The sequence below is a fragment of the Homalodisca vitripennis genome, chromosome 5 (genome assembly GCF_021130785.1).
Source record: "Homalodisca vitripennis isolate AUS2020 chromosome 5, UT_GWSS_2.1, whole genome shotgun sequence".
NCBI classification, from domain to species: domain Eukaryota; kingdom Metazoa; phylum Arthropoda; class Insecta; order Hemiptera; family Cicadellidae; genus Homalodisca; species Homalodisca vitripennis.
Genome location: NC_060211.1, coordinates 59,730,737 through 59,757,955, shown reverse-complemented (window position 1 = coordinate 59,757,955; position 27,219 = coordinate 59,730,737). Strand labels below are relative to the sequence as shown.

The 27,219-nt window shown below is 30.5% G+C and overlaps 1 protein-coding gene across 1 annotated transcript in view; it reads right to left on the bottom strand.

The window, feature by feature from the left end:
• LOC124362276 (spatacsin-like) overlaps window positions 1-27,219 on the bottom strand; it is a 107,689-nt gene that overhangs the window by 50,905 nt on the left and 29,565 nt on the right. Inside the window, exons 9-15 of the mRNA XM_046816633.1 lie at window positions 22,656-22,794; window positions 20,583-20,770; window positions 19,320-19,604; window positions 18,458-18,618; window positions 11,832-11,941; window positions 8,714-8,945; window positions 5,085-5,309 (exon numbers count right to left, since the gene is read on the bottom strand). Coding sequence (XP_046672589.1) covers window positions 5,085-5,309; window positions 8,714-8,945; window positions 11,832-11,941; window positions 18,458-18,618; window positions 19,320-19,604; window positions 20,583-20,770; window positions 22,656-22,794 — 1,340 coding nt within the window. The remainder of the gene's footprint in view (window positions 1-5,084; window positions 5,310-8,713; window positions 8,946-11,831; window positions 11,942-18,457; window positions 18,619-19,319; window positions 19,605-20,582; window positions 20,771-22,655; window positions 22,795-27,219) is intronic.

The window sequence follows — 27,219 nt, the reverse complement described above, 5'->3', positions numbered from 1 at the left end:
CAAAATGAAAATAGATGAAATTAACAGACTTAATGTCCTTAACTATAACATTTATGCTCACTATTCTAGAGATAGTATGACGGGAGGAGGTGTAATTATTTTAGCAAAAAAACATTATGAAGGTAAAAAAAATTATGTTTCCGGCTATTAAATCCCTTTTAAATGATCAAATCTTTGAATTGTGTCTGGTTGAAATTCAGTTTGGAAAAATAAAAATATTGTTGGGGGGAATTTATAGGTCTCCAATCAGTGAAAACATAGATATATTTATGGGAAAGTTGAACTACCTCTTAAGCATCCTAATTAATAAGTATAAATACATAATAATATCTGGAGACATTAATATCAATACCTTAGAAAAAAATAATTCTCGGAAAAAATTGGAGCAAATTCTAAAACAGTATGATATGAAATACTTGGTTGACTTTCCCACCAGGATCACCAGAAATACACAATCAGCTATTGACAATGTATTAAACAAATTTTAAACAATCACAGATGCAAGTCGAGTGCTTGAATACGTTGTTGTCGGATCACGATGGTCAGCTCATTAGGGTATACGATCATACCTTTAGTATAAAAAAGCCACCAAAACTATGAATTCAAATACTCCAGGATTTTCTCTGATGAAAATATGACAAATTTTAAACAAGCATTAAGCTTAGAGAAATGGTTTACAACTATATACAGCTAATGATAATTTTAAAATATGACATATTTATTTGTATATTTTTACAATATTTTAATACTTTTTTTCCAATAGTAAAAGTTCGTAAACACTTAGATAAAAAACCCTGGTTTACTGAAGATTTAAAAATAGAAAAAAGGAATTTAATCCATGAAAGTAATCTGGCCAGAACAAATAAATCACAAGAAATATTGAGCTCATCAAACATAAATACAACCTTTTTTAAAATAGAAAATTATACAAGAAAAACAAAGTTACTATGATACAAAAATTAAAAAAATCCAAAAATTGTCAAAGGGATACCTGGAAAATTATTAATTCCGAAATTGGTCAGCCTAAATTAAACATAAAAAACATACAACTAAGGCACAACAATATTACAATAACACATCCTAAAAAAGTTTGTGAAGTTTTTTAATGAGTATTATATTAACATAATTAGGGACAAAGTAAATTTAAACATTAATTTAACCACTTCAAGCTTTAATATACAAGAATATACAAATCAGTTCAAATGTAGATTACTTGATAGAAAAGATATGGTAAAAATTATTAGCAGTTTAAATAACAGTTATAGCACTGGATATGATGACATACCAGTACCTGTAATTAAAAGTGTAATGGAATTTCTAATTGATCCCTTGCTTCATATAGTTAATTCTTCCTTATTATCTGGGAATTTTTCCAGAAAAACTTAAAATAACAAAAATTAAACCTCTTTTCAAAAAAGGCGATCAGATGGATGCTGCAAATTATCGGCCACTTGCTTTGCTACCAGTTATATCAAAAATATTTGAGCGGGCAATGGCTGATCAGTTGATCAGTTTATCTAGAAGAAAATGATTTAATTGATAACATACAACACGGCTTCAGAAAAAGGAAATCTGTTGTCACAGCTGCCACTGAGTTTCTAGAAGGCGTGATTGATTCTATTGATAGAGGAGATAAAGTGATAGGAGTGTTCATGGACTTACATAAGGCTTTTTGATAGTGTTTGTCACACCACATTACTGTCTAAATTAGCATTACTAGGTATTAAAGAAAATGAATACAATTGGTTTAAATCATACTTACAAAATAGGCAACAATTTGTAGAAATAGCTCACCAAAACACTAAAAATAATTTTAGTATCAACTACAAATCAAATTTAAAACAAACCATTTTTGGGGTTCCTCAAGGTTCCATATTGGGACCTCTGCTATTTCTCTGCTACCTAAAAGGTCTTCCTGAATTGGAAAAATTATGTTTGTATGCTGATGATGCCACTCTGCGAATAAGCGCACCAACTAAGTATGACATTGAAATGGATGCGTTTCTTAGTCTATCCAATTTAAATCAATTTTTCCAAGAAAAATAATTTAATTCTAAATCAACCAAAACAAACTATATTGAATTTAATACTAACCGGTGTAGAAACAAAATTAATCCTAGTATACGAATGGATTCAAATTTCTATAGCAAAAGTCGAGGAGGTAAAATTTCTGGGATTAACATTGGATAGCTCATTGTCATGGAATAAACACATAGACAGTGTACTTTCAAAAATGGGTTCTGGTCTTTATGCTCTTTGAAGAATATCAAAATTATGTACAAACAATACTTTGAAGTCAGTATACTTTTCTCATATTCATTCACATATTGTTTTTGGTATTGCCCTATATGGATCAACTTCAATTAGAAATTTAAATTCAATCCTAACTGTACAAAAAAAGGCAATTCGTATTATGCTCGGCTTACAATGGAATGAATCCGTAAAAAACCACTTTCCTCAATTAGAAATCATGACTGTCTATAGTGCATACATATATGACACTATACTGTCAGTAAAAAATCGAATAAATGATATTGAAAAATGTGGTAAAAACCACTCATATAATACAAGAAATAGAAATAATATGGCAGTCATCCGACATAATTTGGAATTTTTTTGTAAAAAAACCAAAATACATGGGAGCTAAATTCTTCAACTTGTTGCCAAACTACATAAAATTACTGGAAAATAATAATTTATTCAATGTTAAACTAAAAATATATTTAATACTAACCTTCCCCTGTATTCGTTTTCTGAATTTTTTTGAAATCCATAGTGGAAAACATGGATAAAAAACAGTTTTTATTACATTTTTGTTTCTTTAACTTTAATTTTTAAATTTTCATTTGTAATTTTAATAATTTTAGTATGAAACTAATTGTATTATATAATGAATTGTGACCTGTTACTATTGTTAACAATGATGTTAATGTTAATAATGTTATTATTATATTGGATTGACACCATTCTTATGTACACCATGTGTATTAATATGAATAAAGATGTTTCTGATTCTGATTCTGATTCAGTTTACAAAGACCAAATCTGTAGTAACTGTGCAACGTGCGTTCTGTATAAAATTCAGTTGTGACCCTCCAAGACATTATAACATCCAGAAATGGTAACATCAGTTTGAAGATACTGGCTGCCTTTGCAAAGGCAACAGTAGGGGACGACCAACGAATAGTGAAGAGAGTATTGAGCGAGCGAGACTTTCACATGTAGCCCACAGAAATCAGTTCCGAAGGCTAGCCATGAATTACGTGCCCATTTTGCAAACAAAATGTCGTTGAACAACAATGAAGATTTTCTGAATGATGTCGTTTTCAGTGATTAATCAACACTTCACCTCAGTGGACAAGTGAACACTTACAATGTGCGTATCTGGGGCTCAGAAAACCCTCATTAGATGATACAATTGCAGTGAACCTCCCCTAAATTGAATGTTTTGTCTGCCTGCCGAATCTAGGCGGAAAGTTTAAGGACCTTTCTTTTTTAGAGAAGGAACTGGTATTTCTTATCTTGATGCTCTAGAACAATGGTTATTTCCTCAATTGGAAGAAGATGAACCATAGAACTTCATTTGGTATCAAAACCTTGCACCACCTCACTGGCATAACTCAGTACATGATTGGTTGAACATCACTGTACCCGACCACTTGATTGGCTGCAAAGGGCCTAATGACAGAGCTTGTTTCGCATGGCCTCCATGTTCACCTGGCCTGATGCTATGTGGTTCCTACCTTTGGGGATTCGTAAAGGATTGTGAGTATGAGCCTCTGCTATCAGCTGACCTACCCAACTTAAGGAACAGTATTGAAGCAGCTGTTGTAACAATCTCTCCAGACACATTGATCAAAGTTTGGGAAGAACACAGCTATCGACTTTATGTGTACCGTGTGACGAATGGAGCTCACATTGAACAATTGTAAGCTTGTAGGTATACTATTGGAGTTGCTCTTTAATTTCATGTATTAATTATAATTTTAAGTTTTATATAATAAATACTAGAAAGCGTTAAAACTTCGATATTCATTTATAAACACCCAGTATATTAATGGAAGACCTACATAGGCATACCAGTCTATGTGTAGACCTAGTTGCATTTAGCCGCCACCATTAAAATCACGAAAAAAGCTGGATAAAGCAGTTTTAATTTTATTAATTAATGTGTTGACGCTAATTAATTTAAAGTTGTTTTAAGTGGGTTTTTGGTAATGGATTTCGTGGTCAACATTCATAATCAAGGATTTCATTAGCAAAATTTGTGATAGCAACACTTCAGGGTCAACAATGCGAGGTTACCAACTTGCATGCTCATCAGCATGCAATGGAGTAAGTTGGGAAATATTTTATTTGGTAATGTATTTGAAATGAAATGAAAACCTTTAACCTTTTTTTCTTTATATTAACCTTTATTTAGGTTAATATAAAGAAAGTGTTAAGGGCTATAAGGACTATGTTTTGTTTTTAAAGGCTGAATAATTATTAATTCCGTCAGTAATTCGTCCCAGACAATATCATCAAATTGTTAAGCTCAAGAGGCTAATGTTTATGTACTGGTGTAAACCCTCCTGTACTTCAATATACAGAATATAATACGATATTTCCATATTAAAAATCTTTTTTTATAATTTGAGTTTTCACACTGAAAATTTGATACTCGTCAAAAAAGATTATTCTCTATATTTCACCTTGCTGTTAAGATATACAGCAAGGATTAAAAAATATTTTCAGGTATAATTTTGTTTTAATTTAAAACATTAATTTGTGATGAAAAATAATGGTTACAATTAAAAAAAAATTGAAAAAAGTGACTGCATAAAACCCCACAACACAAATTAATATTTTTTAAACCGTATCATTTATACTTCACACATTATTTCTAAATTTTCTGAGGAAATATTCCAGTGTTGCAGGACTTTTGGCCCTCTTAGTATACTACTCCAATGTTTTAAGTTTTTAGTGTGCAACAGTTGGCATCAACTAACCATGTGACTGCAAAAGTTGGCAATATTACTTAAACATATATTATATTGCAATAATATTCTTATCTCACTTTCTCTGAGAAAGCTGGTACTTACCTGTCTTCGTCATAAACAACATCTCTCAAGTTGGAACTTGCAGCAAGGTCCACCAGATCATGTTGCACTGCATGTTTGAGTATTAAATCCAAAAATTGAGAATAAGTCAAATTTGAAGATTTTTGGTCCAGTACAGCATTTACATCAGGAAATGACTGAGCTAATGCCATTCTCAAAATCAACTTTTCCGTGTGTATTTTTTCATCAGATTTAAACATTCCAAATCTAGATAAAAAAAAACAATAAATGTACACTTTTATACAAACTATAACTCATATTGTTGATTAGTTATTTGTCATAATTCAAGAAGATTAATTTTCAAAAAAATAGGTGATAGAAGAATCTTCCATATAAACAAGAAACAGTATAGGTCCTAATACTGAACCCTGTGGACATCCAACTCTTCGATAAATTTAGAAAACCACCAATTGTTAATATGAAATTGAAAATATAGGCTAAATAAGGGAATATTAATTTTGAAAGCCTTGTAATTAGAAACATAGAGTCACACCCAAGATGGAGGACATTTTATTTTTTGTTTCTTTTATTACAGAGAGCATTTCTTCTGTATCTACAGGAGTCAGGAAGAGAAACTGTCCAACATGGTTTCAATATATATCTGTAGCTATTTAAAGGATCTTGCAAGTTTGGATTTATATACAAATTTTGGGGAAATTATTGTTTAATAAGTAAGCTGCCTTCAAATTTCCCTCCAAAGTCTCACTTGAATTTTCTACTTGTATATTTATGTTTTTATCATAAGACTTTATGAAGCTTCTGATTTAATATTTTATAACACGCTTGAATAACATTATTTGCCTCATTTATTTCATTTCAATTGTCAACATTTGTAAACAATAGAAATGAAATAAATGAGGCAAATAATTTTATTCAAGCGTGTTACAAAATATTAAATCAGAAGCTTCGTATCCAATCCTACATTGTTTTTTGTCTTGTTTCCATTGTAAATTTAGATTTATTTTCTACTAATAAGATCAATAATTTCTTGTGTGACCCAACTATTTGTTTACGGTTTTGAATTAAGGAAATTATGCCTCTTAGGGAAAGCTAAATTAAAATGTCTCTAAAAATATCTAAAATTGTTTTATAGAGTACCCTATATTTACAAAATCATCATTATATTCATATTTGTCAGAATACATTTCTAGCCTTCATTGTTAATGGCGGCTTGTTGGACAGCTTCATTGTCGATTCTGTCTTCTTTCTCAAAAATCTTTGAACGTATTGTCTACAACCAACTTCTAAAATATTTAGAGTTCAATAGATTAACAGATAAAGAACAACATGTTATTCATTTATTCAAGCGTGTTACAAAATTGTTAAATGACGGCTTCGTATCCAATCCTACATTGTTTTTGTCCTTGTTTCCATTGTAAATTTAGATTTATTTTCTACTAATAAGATCAATAATTTCTTGTGTGAACTATTTGTTTATTTTGAATTAAGGAAATTATGCCTCTTAGGGAAAGCTAAATTAAAATGTCTCTAAAAATATCTAAAATTGTTTTATAGAGTACCTATATTTACAAAATCATCATTATATTCATATTTGTCAGAATACATTTCTAGCCTTCATTGTTAATGACGGCTTGTTGGACAGCCTTCATTGTCGATTCTGTCTTCTTTCTCAAAAATCTTTGAATGTATTGTCTACAACCAACTTCTAAAATATTTAGAGTTCAATAGATTAACAGATAAAGAACAACATGGGTTTTTGCCGGGCAAATCTACTATTACAGCTGGGATTGAGTTTATTGAAAACATAATCAATTCAGTCGATGCAGGAAAAAAAGTGGTAGGGATATTTCTTGACCTATCACAAGCTTTTGATAGTGTGTCTCACAAATTGTTATTAGATAAACTGAAAGAATTAGGTATAAACAAAAAAGAACTCAGTTGGTTTACCTCTTATCTCAGTAATAGGAAACAATATGGGGAAACACAATTTACAGAAAATAACTTAAGCTGTAATTATATAAGAAAAATTGCATCAAGTCTTCAAACAAAAAGGTATGGGGTCCCACAAGGCTCAATATTGGGCCCCCTACTTTTCATTTGTTATCTGAAAGGAATTACAAAACATGCCACTCTAAGCAAAATTTGTTTATATGCAGATGACACTAACAAGATAGTGGCAGGAAAATCTCCAGACGACATTGAGATTTCTGCTTATATTGACTTGGCAGCTATCAAAGAATTCTTAAATAATCATAATTTATTATTGAATTCAAGTAAATCAAACTTTATAACATTTTCCACAAAACAAAATAGACATAAGATTGAACCATTAATTATAGCAGGTAATGATATTATAACACAAGAAAACAGTACAAAATTTCTAGGTCTAACTATAGATAAACACTTATCTTGGAATAATCATGTTCAGAATGTTTTAAACAAAATCTCATCTGGAATTTATGCCTTGCAACGTATGTCAAAGCTATGTGACTTAAATGCTTTGCAAAAAATTTATTATGCATTAATCCATTCACATGTAGCATATGGGATTAGTATATATGGTGCAACATCAAAACAAAATTTAGATAAAATATTAAAAAAGCAAAAGAAAGCAATTAGAGTTATATTAAATCTACAGAGACACGATTCAGTAAAACATTTATTCTGTGAGCTTAAAATCCCTACCATATATTGTTTATATGTGACAGAAGTAATAACATTCGTGAAAAGAAGTTCTGCTCAATCTCCAACACCTCGGCATGACTATAATACACGTAACAAAATTATCACTGACAAACACAATTTGACATTTTATGAAATGAAAACTGATTATATGCGGAAAAGATTTCTAAATTATTTACCTGAGGAAATAAAAAAAGAAACTAATTATAACAAATTTGAAATAAAAATTAAGGAGTATCTTACGAACAAAGCACTTTACTCTATTAATGAATTGGTAGATGAGGCCAGAAAATAATTGAGGCAATGGTTTTAATGCAATCAAAGTATTAAAGAATGTAAATATTAGTTTTAGGTTAGGTTTAGAAAATCATATTTTAGTATTAGTATTGATGATATTCATATACATTTAATGTATTATATATTTTATGGAATAAAGATGATTCTCTCACCCTCTCCCTCTCCCTCCCACAACAACAATCACAGCTTAGTTCACCTGCCAAGAAAGTAACATGTATTCCAGTCAATATGGCAGTCTACTACGACACTAAAAAACCTTGCTAAGGACACCACTTCTATATCTTTGTTTTCGTCAGAGTTGGATCGTGTAGAAATATTTATAATTTGACTTCTTAAATGGTTTAAGTCAAATCCTTTAAAATAAGTCATCAAGCAGTCTCTGAACATTTTTTAAATGTCAGAAATCACTTTGGATATGATTTTATTCAAATATTAGGCTAAACACAACTTAAATTATGAAATTTTGATGATTTGAAACTTAAGAACTGGGAAGCTGTTTTTTTTAAAGATTTTTATTAATATCAAAATATATATATATCAATATTTTTTTAATTCTGGATTTGATCTTCACTGGTATACAATAATCATCTAAATTCACAAAAAAGAAATTATTTTAGTTAAAAGTATTGAGTAGCTCAGACCCAAAATCATGCCTGTACAACATCGGATACCTGGCAAGTTGGTTGAGAACAGTGAGCCTAGTAAAATCTGTACAATCGGTTGAGGATATTCTGTCGATCATTTCCTGGTCTACACCCCATTGCAAGAACAGTCTCATAGGCAAGATAAGGTTTGAATCTGGACTTTCCGAGACTAGCCAAGCCAGAATGCCTTCCATGTAATTGTGTCTTAGTAAGTAATCCCAAGTAGCATCTCTTTCCAGGTGACTTAGAAGTGTTTCATCTGAAATAATAAATCATTCAAAACTACTGACAGGTATATACAGTATAAGCAGATTGTAATATTGCCCTCCTGGACCACTTATAGAGTTACACGAAATCCAATATAAAAACTCCATAAATTAATCTATGGAAATGAACAAAAAATCATATACTCTTTTACTGTCCAAATTCTTTCACACTTATATCTACAAAAAGTTAATGAAAAATCTTAAACTGTTTTATTGTGAAAATCTTTATTACCAATGAAAAATTTTAAAAGATGAAAATACTGTTAAAACTACATAGTAAATTTTTTTAACAATGTAAAAACTTTTGACAATTATAAATAAAACATTTGTCTCAAATGAATAAAAATTATATTTTGAATAATGAAATTCTCTTGAGAATGAATAAAAATTTTGCTGATAATAATGAAAATAAGTCAATAAAACTTATTTTGAGAATAAATACTGTTATAAATTAATGTAAGATCTATGGATTTGAAAGAAAACTAGTAACAAAACTGTTCTACAAAAGTATTCTTCTATTAGGTAAACTCACTTTAATATCTTCTAGTTCTGCAGTAGTTGTTAGACCAAATTTGGTTTAAATTTTCTCTAAATTCTACATTTTATATTTCTTATTTTCTTCTAATTAGTTTAACTTCTAATGGTCTATAAATGTAAATTCTCCAAGATCGTTTAACTCCAAGAACACCATCTATTATGTTAAATCTTTTAACATACAAACATAATTTCAAAAAGGAGTAATTCGAAATTTACATACTTTAATTCAAAAACAAAGAAAATAATATAAACTTAAACAATTACAACAAACATTATTAAGATTTCTTAAAAACAAATAAAGTTCTGCATTCCTTGAAAAATATAAATGTGAATTCACACATCATAATCATCTGTACTTGAAAGAGTAAGGATGATATTCAGTGCTTTATTAATGTATAATGTTTGAATTTTTAATTTACATTCCTTTGACAATTTTTTTCTAACTTCTTTGGGTTGAAATACAACCTTATTTCTAGATAAACATTTCATTTACACTTCTTTGAACTTACTAAAAAAAACATCTAGGAAATGGGAAAAAATGTAAACACATTTGAGAAAAACGTGGTGACTACTGTAAAGTAGTGGCAGATCGAAATGACTTATAACTGTACAGTAGTAGCAGGTCAAAGTGACTGACTACTGTAGAGTGGTGGCAGGTCGAAGAGACTACTATTGTACAGTGGTGGCAGCTCAAAGTGAATGACTTCTGTATAGTAGTGGCAGGTAGAAATGACTGACTTTTTTACAGTAGTGACAGGTGGAATTGACTGACTTCTGTACAGTAATGGCAGGTGGAAGTTACTGACTTCTGTACAGTAGTGGCAGGTGGAAGTGACCGACTATTATTGTACATCACAGCCCAATCTCACGTATATTTAGAGACATGACAATAAAACAGTTGACCAATTGAAGTGACTACTGCACAGTGTTATATTACATAGAGAAAGAGACAGTACAGTACTGCAAGATTAAATTTTGATATAGGTTAAAAATACAACAATAAAAATCTTGTAAGCATATAATTCTTATATACTTAATTTTTTGTTTTTTTCAGGGGAAATGTTTTATTTGTATAGATTTAGAATGAAAATGTAAACAAATGTACACATTAAACAAAAATTTCCATTCAGCTTTGTAAAACATTATGCAATACCAAATAATTTACACTGAAATTACTACTTGTATCCACGCTACATTGTTGAGGTGCAGTATGAACATCAATGCACATTATGAAGTGAATATTTGCCATGGAAGTCCCATGAAACTTCAGTGATCAACTCTTATTAAACAACATAATTTGATTTTCTCTGCATTTGCCATACAGAAGAGAATAAAAGTGACTTGTGGCACCCAAAGGTAAATTCTGTAATAATGTATTTAGTATACTGGAGAATACTTGTCCAGATATAGAACACTAATGTTCATGAACTAGCATCAACAACACTGTGTGATCTCTGCATTTGCCATACAGAAGAGAATAAAAGTGACTTGTGGCACCCAAAGGTAAATTCTGTAATAATGTATTTAGTATACTGGAGAATACTTGTCCAGATATAGAACACTACTGTTCATGAACTAGCATCAACAACACTGTGTGATCTCTGCATTTGCCATACAGAAGAGAATAAAAGTGACTTGTGGCACCCAAAGGTAAATTCTGTAATAATGTATTTAGTATACTGGAGAATACTTGTCCAGATATAGAACACTAATGTTCATGAACTAGCATCAACAACACTGTGTGATCTCTGCATTTGCCATACAGAAGAGAATAAAAGTGACTTGTGGCACCCAAAGGTAAATTCTGTAATAATGTATTTAGTATACTGGAGAATACTTGTCCAGATATAGAACATTACTGTTCATGAACTAGCATCAACAACACTGTGTGATCTCTGCATTTGCCATACAGAAGAGAATAAAAGTGACTTGTGGCACCCAAAGGTAAATTCTGTAATAATGTATTTAGTATACTGGAGAATACTTGTCCAGATATAGAACATTACTGTTCATGAACTAGCATCAACAACACTGTGTGATCTCTGCATTTGCCATACAGAAGAGAATAAAAGTGACTTGTGGCACCCAAAGGTAAATTCTGTAATAATGTATTTAGTATACTGGAGAATACTTGTCCAGATATAGAACATTACTGTTCATGAACTAGCATCAACAACACTGTGTGATCTCTGCATTTGCCATACAGAAGAGAATAAAAGTGACTTGTGGCACCCAAAGGTAAATTCTGTAATAATGTATTTAGTATACTGGAGAATACTTGTCCAGATATAGAACATTACTGTTCATGAACTAGCATCAACAACACTGTGTGAAACACTCACCTCCTACAGAAAAGAAAATGTCCGCGATGAAATATGATTTGTCCTTTTGAGATAAAGAGAGAACATCTGAAATCTTCAAGGGTGACTTAACTAGTGTAGAGAATTGCTGGCTGAAAAAATATAATACATACATTAATGAAATATAAATACAGTTTTACTTGGTTTTCATTATGTAAATTCAGTATTTAACAATAATGTAGTCAATCATTAACAGAATACAGTTATGAACACTGTTAAAATGCTATTTATTTCAATGTAATGCACATGTTAAAATGCTACCTATTTCAATGTAATACACAAACTCTTCATAAAATAAGTAATGGGCATCAATTTGTTAATAATGCAAACTCTTCCTACTATACATAAAACACTCTTTAATTATAGAAAGTATGAAGAGCTTAATCAGTGAAACGAATGTCATGTCCACCACATGTACAACTAGTTTATGTGTACACTACTCCATTATACTTTAATTTTTTCTGGTTAAAATATGTAATTTGATTTATAATAAACACAGTTATTTTTTAGTCGAATTTTTATGTGATATTCAGTTTCTGTAATTAAAACATTCTGGTGGCTGTGGCTGCAGAGGCTTGTTTAACCTAAACTTTCCAAATTAAAAGTTTATTTTCACGTTATTTGAAGGTGCTTTTTACAACTATTGTACTTTAACCTTAAGTGATATCAGTTTAATATAATGTCAAGTGAAGGTGCAGATATTTGTGGCAACTGTGATAAAAAAATTGCCAAAAGAAGGGGACCATGCTGTCTGCAAAAGCTGCAGTAGAGGATTCCACTTTGGAGGACTGTTCTGTCAAGTCTCAAACATGGAAATCCATGAACAAAGTGATGCAAGAAAGTTGGAATTGTCAACAGTGTAGAAAATCTAGAAGAGAAATGATTCTGTTGCTTCTAACCCGGACTACGGAAGACTTGTCGAACATAACCTCAAAAGACTCTGTTGAGGTTGGTAGCCTAGGAGTATCAAGAGCTATTTTGGAAAAAGTTAATACGTTGCCTAACATTCAGTCAAGCTTGGATACTATAGAAAAGTCAATTTCATTTCTGTCATCAAAATATGACTTGTTGCTAGATGAAATTAAGGGTCTTAGAGAAGAAAACTCTCTTCTGAAAAAGGAGGTTGAATGCCTCAAGAAGAAAGCACAAGACCGTGACCAAGATGTACTAAGACTGGAGAGTGACATCGCCGAATTGGATCAATATGGTCGTCGGTGTAATTTGGAGATCCACGGCCTTGAGTGCAACGGAGAGACTAGGAATGAAGATGTTGCAGAAACGGTCCGGTAAAACTAGCGGAGTCAATTGAGGTGCCTTACGACAAAAGTATTATTCACCGTGCTCATCGCCTACAGCACAGGAGGGATGGAAAGCCGCCTACACTGCTCATACAGTTTTTTCTCAAAGGAAGACAGAGACACTTGGTTGAAGGCCGGAAAGATAAAGAAAATAAGAGGAGTATACTTTAATGAAAACCTGTGCCCATTCTACCGTAACCTACTTAGAGACACTAAGGAAAAAGCTAAGTTGCATATGTTTGCCTTTGTGTGGTGTCAGGGTGGCAAAGTCTTGGTCAGAAAGAGGGAGGGTGATAGAAATGTCATTGTTGTTAAAAACAGGGAAGATCTAAGAAAATTAAGCCCTTAGGGGCTGATTTGAATAACTTAATAATTGATGTTATATCAACGTGAAGACCTGGGCTTACGCACTTCTAAAACTCCTCAAAATTATAGGTTAGTACAGATCTTTATTTATAGGTTAAGCTTAGTATTTGTTGCATACATCGATAAGTTATATTTAAGATTTATTATCTATAATTTGTTATTCATTCTCTTATATATTTTCGTTGATTATTTTGGAACTGTTTTGTTATGCGTTGTTATTATTGTTGTTTATTTATTTAGTTTAATGGTTGTTGAGTATTTTCCAATTTTGCACACATTTTTATGTATTATTATTTATTTGTTACCGTTGCCTTGCTTCGTAGTTTATTTTTGTTCTATATATATAACAGACCTAGGCCTACTTTCATGTTAGTTTATATATGTTTTTAGAAATAGGCTAGATTATGTTATTATCAATAGGTTATAGTGTATACATTTTTATTCATTAGAAATGTGGGGCAAAGTAAGTTATTGCATGTATATATTTTTGGTTTTTTGTTGTTGTTGAAGCATCATAAATAACTCAAATTTAGACAACTTTAAGGATGATAGGGTGGTTACAGGTAGATATGATGGTTTTTAGTGAGTGGTTTAACATAATTGATAACGGCACTTCTGGAAAGGAGAATCTCACTGTAATGTATGTAAATATTAGGTCTTTAAGGAAGCATTGGGGATAGTCTTCAAGTTGATTTGAAATTTAACTTGGGTATAAAAATGTTTGATGTTTTAATATTATCTGAAATTTTTTGTAATGGAATCAGAAATAAAATTTGTTCAGTTTAGATTACCTGGATTATAAATTGGATTTACAAATTAAGACATAATAAAGTGGGTGGAGGGTTGATGGTTTTTTACAATTCAAAAAAATTACAATACACACCAATAAATATTCACACAAACTCTTATGAATCCTTAACACTGGAATTAGAATTTATAAGTACACAATCCGCAGATAAATTTTGCATCCACACTATTTACAGACCACCAACTTCCAGTACAGGTATACCCATCAATACAACACTGAATGAACTTGAAACAGTATTAACTAGATTAAAATCATATAGCAATTTAATATTTATAGGTGATACCAACATAGACATAAATGATAATATGTATGGCACACTGCAGTATGAGACCTGTTTTGTCGACCTTGGGACTACAGAGAGGCATATTCTGTAACACTCGAGAAGAAGTGAGAGCGGGTAATTTTAACAGCAACATGTCTGGATCATATATATATGAGAAGAAGCAACGCAAACCTAATTCAAACTGGAATCATCTTGTCAAAAATGTCAGACCATTATCCAATCACATTGAAATTAGAATGGGAAAGATGTGAAGAAAGAGTTGAAAAGCATATTTACAAGTACAATGAAGCCCTAGTTAAATCTAAATTAAACAAAATTAATTGGAATGAGCTGATCGGAGCAGATACAATTGTGAACATAAATCATAGCTTTGAAGTATTGACAAACAAATTTAATTCTGTTTATAATTGATTGTTTAATTAAGAAGGAGGTCAACCTAAAAATCACTAGACCTAAAAGAATGAAAACCTGGATGAATAATCATTTAATTAAAATGACACAAGAGAGAGATAGGCTATTTAAGTTGTGGAAAGGTGACCGACTAATCTGAGAAATAGGAATATATATAGATATTTTAGAAATAAAGTTAATAATGCTATTAAAAATCAAAAAAAATCGTTACTATAACCGACAATTTGAAAATGTTAAATGGGATACCACAAAATTATGGTCCAAATGTGAATGAACTGCTTGGAAGGAAAAAAAAAGAAAAATGTAGATGAAGTCATAATGGATGCTATGAGCAAGACAAGGAACAAATATGATATAGTGAATGGTTTTGCTGACTACTTTTTTAAATGGAGTTGTAAACCTAACACATACATGCCCCTATAGGCCAAATAGCGAGATAAGCCATAGAGATCATGATGTAAATGGATATCTTTATATACCCGTTGCCAGTTATAGAACCATAAGGGATATAATAGATACTATAAAAATCGACAAGTCCCCCAGGTAGTGACAAAATTAGAGCTAAAGATGTTGTATATGTTTCTGGAAAAATTGCACATGTGATAGCTAGAATGATAAACACCTCATTACAAAATGGAGTATTCCCTGATAGCCTAAAAATTTCTGTAATAAGGCCAGTATATAAGAGTAAAGATAAGAAGACAATTTAGTAATTATAGACCTATAGCTATATTGCCAACCATCGAAAAAATATTTGAAAGGTATGTCTCGAATTATCTGAATAAATATTTGAAAGAAAACAACATATTGAACCCCAACCAGTATGGGTTCCAAAAAAATAAATCAACTGAAACACGCTTTAAAATCATTTGCAAACAAAGTAAATGGTTTTATGAATAGTAGAAGCCATGCACTCGCCTTATCATCGATTTAAGTAAGGCATTTGATACAATTGAACACAAAGAACTGTTAAAATCACTTGAAGGAATAGGTATAAGAGGAATATATTTAAGTTGGTTTGAATCATATTTAAGAAACAGAAAATTTACTGTGAAAGTTGAAAATGAATATAGTGATTTAAAAACATAACATTAGGAGTGCCTCAAGGTAGTTTACTTGGACCCAATAATGTTTTTGATTTTATTTAAATGGTTTATTTGAGCTGATAACAGATTGCACAATTTTAGCCTATGCTGATGATATAGTAATTATAAGTGGACATAGACAATTAGGCAGTGCAACTGAGAAAATAAATAGAGATTTTAAAATTTTAACTAAATGGGCACATGATAAAAAACTTATTATAAACGGACAGAAGACAGCCATGATGCATTTTTTGCCCCCAGAACATGTCAGCCAATGAAGAAATTATTGTTAAGTTACATGGTTGTGACTGTCTACCATAAATCTAATATTAACATTAATTGTGACTGTGATAATATAAGGCTAGTGGATAAATTTCAAATACTTGGGACTGACTCTAGACAGGAAATGATATTTAATGTGAACACATTTATGATCTTCATAAAAGGTTGAATCCTTGTGTTGCTGCTATATGTACGTTGAGTGATAAAGTTACCAATAATAAGGTAAAGATGGTTGCATATCAATCGCTGGTGGAATCCAACATTAGATATGGTATTGGTATTTGGGGTGCAGCTGCTACATCCCATTTAAAACATTATAAAGAATTTGCAAAATAGTGTGTTTGATAAGACTATTTGGAAACAATGAAATGGTTTTTAAAACTTTAATGAATCCCAAACAGTTATATATATACAGAAATATTATGGATAATTTTAATAAAAATGAACACAAAATAAAAAGAACAAGGATTTTCAACACACGACTCTCCACAAAATATTCTATACCGAGAATGGCCACAAAGTTTGGTGAGAGGTTACCCGAGTTTTATATTCCATATTATTTTAACTTACTTCCAGATGAAATTGAAAGCTTGAGAAACTTCTGGGTTTTTAGAGAGGCAGTGCAGAGATGGATTACTACGACACACATTGAGCTGACTACTTAGCATGAACTACATCTAGCTACACTAACATCTAAACACACACACATGCCACAGACAAATGAAGTGAATGAGTGGGTAAATTTTCGTTACTTCTGTGATCAACCAGATTTTTGTTAAAAACTAGGATGTATATAATGTTAAATATTTATTGTTATTGTTGTTGTTTGATGGTTCATGTTATTTATTGAGATTTTTGTTATTGTTGTTGAATGTTTAGAGATTTGTTGCTTATATTTAACTATTTATAGAATGTTATTTGTTGATGGGCAATATTTTATATATTTTGTTTATATATCCAGTTATATAATTTATTATCTATTTATACTCTGAATAATGTATGTATTATCCCCTTAATGCTATATAAAATGCCAATATTTAAAAATCTGGAGTTATAGAAGCACCACAGCCACACAAAGAGCAATATAACATTTTCTTGAAAAAAGCATGAACTAAAAACTGATCAAAACAAATAATTAATGAAACTGTAATTTTGTATCTTGCTTTTTTTTTAGGTTTCATTATGGACCTTCACCGATAAGTCATGTTGACTTGGTGGGGCCATGATTATGTAAAATTATGTGTTACAAAATAAAAATAAAAAAATAAAAAAAAAAAATACCAGCCATGCTTAATTAAGTGAAGATTTAATCCTAAATTTTATAAAATATAGGACGTTATCAAATTAATATTATCAATGCCATATTTTGTTCTTGTATATCTTGGCATCACTAAGAAAAAACATTTGAAATAAAATAATTAACACAATTAACAAAATTATGAAGGAAACAGGATTTTCCTGGACATTTGCCATTTTTCAGTGATACAAGAAATGAGTAACACTGCATTTAGATATCTGCAGTCTGATCTCTTCCTCAGATGGATAACTAACCTAACACTCAGTTTTCAGTGAGTGGTCGGTTAGTGCAGAGCTATTGTGATCTGTATTCTTTAGTTCAGTTTCAATAATTAGTGTGATTTTTTAGAGTCCATGTTTTAGAGATTATGTGCAAGGAGTTAACAATACAACTAGTTTATTCTGACTCCTGATTTATATGTGTCACAACGCTCTGGTATGACTTGTTTATTTTAAACTACATTGCAGTTATGTGTCAGGTTACCTATTCACCTGAGGAAGAGATCAGATAACAGATCTCAAAATGTAGTGTTACTGATTTCTTGCATCACTGAACAATGGAAAATGTGCACATAAAACCTGTTTCCTAAACGTAACGTAGGTATGGTAGGAAGGGTAGATTCGATTTGAATCTTGAGTTTAGCTCCAGTTCACCTTCCTTTTAACTGCAGGAAAGCCGAAGCCAGGAATTGAGAACTAAACAACGTAGACATTTTCTGTAAAATGCCACGAAATGTTGTTAAGAAACTATTAAGACTATACCAAAATCTAATACTTACTTGTATTTTCTCAAGACAGATTCAACAAGTGTAATAAACTGCCAAGCCTCGTAGTGTTCAGGTTTCAGACTGTTTTTCATGTTCGCGACCAAATAATCTCTTAAATCAGGATCATGACATTCCAAACATAAAGCCAGCAACTCCTGGTCTGGATCCAGCTTCTGTAATATTCACATCCACACGTGACTGACTTCAAGCAGTAAAATATATGGGTTAATATATCAACGACAACCTCAATGATGGTGAGATACTTATTGCATTAATAATTATTGTAATATACACAAACATTTCCATATAGCTCCATCCACTCTAGCTTCAACAGGGGCATTAACAAACATCTTCACTTATACTCCCTATTTCTTCACCCTGTCACATAATTTGTTAAAAGGCAGATTTGGACTTTTGACAGATTCAAAACTTTAGCAGTCTCTGATTGGTTCACTAGAGGAAAGTAATGTAGCTTGTTACTAACAAATACCTCTATAATATTTAGAAGAGTTACACCTTCAACTATTGTGACTAAACTTGTCTACACAAGTATTTTTGTATAAGTTAACACATATATCATTTCTTTTTGAAACTTCATGTGGCTAAATAATTCATATAAAAACAAAATTTTAAAAATTAAGAATGAGTGTTGATACAGATTTAAAGATTACATATTATGAATAAAAATGTTTTATTAATGTACTGTATGATTTGGAGGTAGGTCATAAAAATAAATAGACCCATTATTTATTATCTGATGGCGGGGTTATGTTACCTAATGGCTTCACTATGTAAGCTAATTAGGAGTAATTCAAAAGAATTTACTTAATTTGAGGATAATAAGATAGAGCATACATACAATTTACACACTTACCAACTTTGTTAGTAGCAATATTGTTTGATCTAATTCCTGTTTCTGCAACAAACCAACAACAACACGCCGAATGGTGTCACTGAATCTATCGCCATCAAGTTCTTCTTCAGACCATCCACGATGTAAAGCCAGAAAACAGTGAACCAGAGGCAGAGACGAGATGGTGGTGTTTAAAATAACTTCTTCGTCAGTCACATGTAGCCAAGACTTCCACTGGGGAATCAGGGGTAGGTCCACAGAAGAAGAGGGATCATCTTTTCTTAGCAGAACAGCATGTTGTAATAACTGAAAAAACCAAAATGTTTCCGTTTTTAAAATGCATTGTTTTATATTGCATAAAATAACCTCAGCTAAAAGTTGATGTAAAAATGCTCTTTTCTTGTGTGCATAAACTCAACCCCAAACATCTGATAAAAAACTACACTAGACAAACCTCTTTGCTTATTTATCATACAAACTGTGTTTTATTTATATTGAGTTGAATTCATTTTTATTTTTTTAAGAAATCAATGTATCACATATAAAATGATTTATTTTTATTTTTACATTTGTCTCAGGGTAGCCATAAGACATTATGAAATTTTCAGTAAGTTACAAACAAACGTGACCAAGGTTTTGTGACAGGTAAAAAAGGTTGGTTTCATAGAAAGATAGAAAATTGTAATTAACTTGTAATATAGTCTTCATAATAAGGTAAGTAGCAAAAGAAGATTCATTTTTCTTTATTTTGGATTTTTCACTCAGATTACTGATTAAAATTAAATGTTCCGAGCACAGACCGTATGTGCAGTAGTTCTAAGGCGAAAATTTTATTACATCGAATTTGTGAAGAACTAGACTGGGACGACACCAAAGGTCTGGAATAAATTAAATACACTTATGGCTGTAAGTAAGACTTAGTTCACTAAATCAGTTCAAATCAATGTTGCAAAGTGTATTTTTCAGCCTTGATACATGCAAACAATGTAGATATATACTATAAATTATTAATTAAAATTGCACTGAATAAAATAATGTTGTGAAAATGTAATTAATATCAACTAAATTATATAAAATAAATTGACAAACAATCTATATCACTTTTTTGGAAATCATTTTTATAGTGAAATAAAACTTCATTCTCTACAAATTGTAGTGCCTGTCTTTAACAAACTTAGAACTATACACACTTAATGGAAATTGATTTGTTTGTTCTCCCTGTTACACAATGTTTGTTTGTATGGGTGTATTGTAGGTTATACTAAAAATATAAAATATTACCACCTCTGTCTGCAGACTGGTCTGGTCAACCAGAAGAGACAGGAGAGTGTTGACATGAGTCAACGCCAGTCTTCGCAACTGCTGACTCCACCGGTCTCCATCCTCTCTCTCTACTGCGGCCGATATCACGCCAAACAGCTGGTTCGTAGAGTGTACCAGTTCCTCCTCCTCACACAGTTTGGATTTAAAATCTATATACATAAAAAATTAAAGCTTTATGAATTTATTCCTACAAATACAACCATTGAAAAATTCTTTCTTTAATTCCATACCTGAAGTCCCATAATTAGTATAATCTATCCAAACAAGTGTGTAAACTAATCTAATGTTCTTATGTGACAAATAGCCATATTCTTTGACTTATGAACTCACCCACTAATGGACTGTTAAAATTATGATAGTTTCTTAATTCTTATAAGGTTTCTCTTAGACTTAAATGTCATCACTAAAACCTAAAATTTATGTAACTGTTTAATATTTGTTAACAGAAGATGGCTATCCACAGTGAGACAAAAGTATTTATAGAATTTAACTGTGTCTCAACATGGTGTAAACTGGCAAAGTAAGAGAATACATTAGTTATGATAGTAGAGATGTACCTGATACCTACTCTATATATGTATTTTCACAAGTTGTATATCCTAACAGGATATTTTGCTATGGTGTTTGTGTATTTGTTTTGTGCATGAGTGGAGAGAAGCAGGTGTTCACATATGTCCACTCACACACATATGTATTTGTGTAAGAAGACAAAGACAAAATTAATTTTGCACAAATTTGACATTTTTATTGTTTTATAATACCCAATAAAAGTTACTTCAAGTATTTTAATTGTTTTATTTATTTTACTAAAGGCTTTGAAAAAAATGTACAATGACTTGATAAGACATTTCAAATTCAAAAATAAATTTCTAGAAAAAACTGCTTTGATAGTTTTAATTAAATTTTCAACAGCAAAATATATATATATATATATATATATATATATATATATATATATATATATACATATGTATATATATATATATATATATATATATATATATATATAAATACAAATAAATATAAGCAACCTATTTTTTTTAAACTTCTATCATGTTGTTCCTTAAAACACTTGGTTATATTATTTAAAAACTTAACTACAATTTATTGTAAGTGATTATTTGGGTTGACTTTGTATAAAAACTTGTTATGAATGGATTGATTCCAATACATGACACCTGAATACCTTGCTACTTAGCAGTATGGAGATATCAATGATTCTTGATATCACAGCTCTTTTCACTTGATTCTAATACCAATAACTCCAAAAAATCTTGTATCACAAAATAATGAATGAAATCAACAGCAACTGTTTCAGGGGACATGTGCATAAAAAGTATTTTCCTCTTAATTTTGTGTATTTGACAAAAAGATTCTTAATTTTATTTTAAAAAACTTATACCAAATACAAATATAGTTACATGGTTATCTTTACACACAAAAAAGAATATAAAAGAAGCTTACACTCTCTTCAATAAGGCAGTCTCACATAGTTCAGTCTATATTATTAATCTTATTAATTTAAGTTATATCATACTTTGTATTTCTTTGTTGTGTTGAATGTTTTTTTTTTTTTTTTTTTTTGCAAGTGTTTATTTACTTATTGATATCAAGTGTAAATTTATTTATTTCTGACTACATGTTCAGTTTCGATGGTTTGACCAAGGGATTGACAATGGGACAGCACTCTCAAAACTATTAATAAAAATAAAAATGTTGGATTGAAGACAGAAAGGTATATAACGTTATTCATTCATAGACAAATTGTAGCTAGTTTATCTTTATGTATAGTTGCACATTTGTATATTTCTATAGCAAAATATAACAAACTGCAAATATGGCATTTTAAAGATTAAATTATTTAGATTATTTTTTAAATCTTTCAACTTCACAAAATTTATATGAAAATAAATAGCAGTTGGAGAACTGTAACTATAAATATAAGACACTGCAATAATACACAATACATTTTAACCTTTACATAAAATTGATCCAAACAAATAAAAACCTATGAAGAGTACTCATGCCACATACCTTGAGTGTGTAAGTTGAGGGCTAATCTGATCATATCCATCTGATGGTGTTTTAGCCCATCTTGTAGCAAGGGCAGTGGCAGTACTGCATGTCCTATCATGCCATCAACCACACTCTGGTCCTCACCGCTTACCACCAACTACCACAAACCATTCAAGACATTTTACATTTCAGTTGTATATGTAAGTACTTTGAATTCAAGATTTGTATTGTACATAAAGGTCATGTAAAATTATAAATTTTCAATATTTAAACATGTTTATATTGTTATTTTTATAATACAAAATAGCCAAATCTAGTAATTTTTGTTAAAGTTCATTATAACAGTGAAGAATATATTGCCAACTTATGTTAATATCTAATGTTTTATAAATGTTATGGATATTTTTAAGACATATATGTATCTTCTGAGTTGTAATACAATAGGAAATCAATAGTATAGACTATGTACCATCATGTTATAGATTCTGCCACAAGTCTGAGGGTAGGGATGGCCGGCCACTCAGTAATACATGGGTTTCTCTAATAAATAGCTAACTAATACAATATACAATAGCTATGGCAGACCTCATGTATAGTCAGACTAGGCTGTAGAAATACAGGCTTTCATTTATATTTTAATAAGTATGAGCCTAAATCGCAAACCTACCTTCACAAGTTTCTGGTGGAAACCTAAAGTCAGAATTGTAAATGGTTTGGGAGAATGATGAGCAGAAACAGATTTCAAGATATTTTGGCTTACTTTCATAGGGTTGATATGCAGAATCTTTAAAACTTAAGGAACGAAATTATGACCCATGTGCAACCCCTAATAGAAGATTTGAATAAGGTATATAAACACCATTATAGTCCCAATAGGTGTCTATCTATTGATGAGAGTATTATACCAACTAAATGACAAAACCCCTTGATACAGAATCTCTCTAAAAAACACCATAGATTTTGTATAAAATTGTGGGTACTGTGTGATGCAGAACACATTATTGTGTGCACTTTTTTGTCTATAAATGAGTCTTTAATACAGATAGAAAACAAGTAAAAGAAACAGGCCTGGCCTACAATGTCATTATGAAACTTCTTGATATAGCTGGATGTTTGTATAAAGGTTTTCATTTATTTGTGGATAATTTTTTTACCTCTATTAGATTGGCCAAAGCTTTGTACACAAGGTGTACCCATCTGACTGGAACAGTTAGAATAAACAGAAAGGGTGTGCCTCAAGAAATAAAAACAATCTACACAATTGGGCAAAGGCAATACAAAAGGAAAATGCAACATTGTTACTTGGTTATAAACAAAGAAACTCTAAAAAATCCTGTATTATTGTTATCAACTGCATGTAAAACTGGAGAATAAAAAGAAATGAAGGAAAAGATGAAATAAAGTATACATTACTACCAAACCTAAAATAATAAAAAAATACAATAACTTATGAGCGGTGTGAAAGGCCATGACCAAATATTACACCAATACATACCGCAGGTCAGCAAAATTTTGGAAAAAGATTACTTTTCATTTTTTATTTGAATTAATATATTTTGTAAAAACAAAATAACACCAATCCTATGACTAGATTAAACTTCTTAGTGACTTTAGTTGACAGCTTATAAGCTGAATGGTTCGGTTTAAAAGGACAGAGACACCCCATTCTAATCACCGATGTCAGTTATGATGAAAGTCAAGGTGGAGGCGACGCTGGAAGATTACCCTCTTTTTTTAAATTCCTAACAAGAAGGAAAGAAATTGCTGTCAATGTAGTGCAGCCAGCACCAGAATGGGTGATATGAGGAAGGAATTGTAAAATTGTAAAAAATTAAAAAAGAACTACACACAAAGAGTTTTTCCGTGTGGGAATTCAAGACATTTTATTCCTCCAGAAAAAAGTTATTAGAGTACTGGCTAATTCTCATCAACTGGAACATTATAAACCACTTTTTTATTTTATTACAAATTCAAACCATTATTAAACCATTATACGTATGATTTACTGATCTATATTCACAAAAATTCAAAATTTTTACAATTTAACAATTCATTTACACAATACATTAACTAAGAATAATGCTGCAATTTGTTTTCACAATCTCAGTAAAACTTTGAATAGCTAAACAGTGATATACCTGAAAATCTACAATTCTTTAGAACCATTAGTAAATAAGTTATCCTGACAAAATTTTCACTAAGCTTCTTTATGGTTAGCTTTTAAATTAACCCTAAATTTAATAGTTAATGTTTACCTTATAGACTAATCTTGTTACTAGATTGTGCCATAAGTTTAACCTCTAAGTTAGTTTATTTGCTTATATTTTCATGAAAGCCATGAAATTAATAGTTTAGTTTACAGCATAAAATTTTATTCTAAACAGTTGATTCAGTTATTATTTTGTTTAAATTGTTTTCTTTTGACTTCGCCTAGTGGCTGTATTATGACATTGTCAATTATTGTACAAATCCATATGACAAATAAAGATTTATTTATTTGTGTCCCCTTTTCAAAAACTGATATTAAGTGAACTATAAATTATAATTGACCAGACTTTCACATCATCGTAGCGGATCCTAATTGACCCTTCAATCATCCCACCGTATCTCCACACTATCAAAAGGACGTCACACATATTACCCTATTGGATATCACTGTCTCAGGAATCTGATGCATCATCATCCGACTATAAGTAGCTCTCCCATATAATCAGTATATGTGAGCTTGTTCCATTACTAATACTATTATTCATGATTATTCAAAATTTGTATAATTATTAGATTTCTTTCCTATTTCAAAATTGAATATTGGTTCTTCTGCTTAAAAGTCCAGAATCCACAATTCTTATATTGAATTTATAGATAATTTCAATTTGTTGTTAATTTATTTAGTTTCTAAGAGTTATATTAACCCTTTGAACCCCAGACCAAAATATTGATGGTGGAAAAAACGTACCAAAATCATTTGACCTAAGAACTACCGAGAATCCCCGAGAGCAGAAACAGCTGTTTTGCATACTGTTTGTAAAAAATTAATACTTTTGCTATTTTTTATGCTATTGTCTTGTATTACACACCAAAATGTCCAGAATGAAATTGTATACACAGAAAAAGATTAGTCTGAAGTATAAAAAAATGTTTAACAGCATTAAAATAATTTTAAAATATATGTATATAAATTTTTAGGCAAAAATATTGATTTTAAGATTTTTTTAATTAAAAAAATAAGAAATATTTTTATTATGAGCACCCACATTTTATTTTTCTAAATTTAGTTTTGTGTATGTACAAAAAAAAATTATATTGATATCTCTAAAAATAAACTTTTTTTGAATTTTTATATAAAAGTATGCGACTTGTAAAAACCTCTAGGCGTACAACACAAAAATCACTGATATTACCTAAATAAATAAATTAGTAAATAAATAAATAAAAAAATTAGTATTTTAATAAAATACATATAAATATGTATTAATACTCATAAAATAAGTATTTTACGATTTCAAATAAATATGTATTAAACGCATATACCATGGCGACGATATTACGTCGCCCGGGGATTCTCGCAACTTCATTGGCGACGATACATCGTCGCCGCGGGGATCTTCGCATATCTTCTCGGCGACGATATTTCGTCGCCTGGGGTTCAAAGGGTTAAACTTTATCAATTTATTTTAAAATATGTATCAAATAGAATTGTTATCATACTATGTGTTAATAATAAATTTGTACCATTTGTTAAAAACATATTATTGCTTTTCTTTAAGAACAAAAATATAAAAGAAAGTTACACTATTAAAAATAAGTCAGGACCGATTAAATAAATCAGAGAAAAACTGAGAATTTGAAGATTATTGCTTTTCATTAAGAAAAAAAGTTACACTATTAAAAATTAGTCAGGGCCATTGAGTCACATCAGTCGGAGAAAAACTGAGATTTTGAAGAGTTCCTTCAAACTCTTGGCTTTGATTGAGTGGGAGGTGGCATGTGCGTAGAGATAAATATAACAGCCAGATTTACATAACAATTATTAACGCAATGATGTAGCTGCAATAACAGTTATAGATAAACCGGTATGATTAATAGTTGAATGCACAGCTTGTAGTTGTAGGAGTTGTCTTCCGCTTTAACACAATCAATGGTTAACACTTGAAACAGAGTTAGGTTAAACTGTTATCGCTAGCGGTTATCACTAAGTATTCAGTAGACAGCTTATGTTGTGAGTGTTGTGGGAGTTAACATCTGCTTTCACACAACGGCCATACATACGGTGAGATCAAATTTTTGTCATATCGCTTTTTTGTTTAGATTGAATTAACAACTTCCGATTCTTTCTTTTTCTTAATTGAGTATTACAATGACATTTGAGTTTTATTGAAATACTTGACAAGATGTGTTTTAAAATTAGGAATGCAAAAAGCATGAAAAACATTACTCTATATTGTGCCATTGCTACCAATTTAAAAGATTTTGAATCAAATTGTATTATAGTAATAACTAAAAATTTATTAACAGAAAAGATCAATTTGTTAAAACCATTTGAAAATTCATAACATACAAAAACAAGAACTGTATTTGGAGT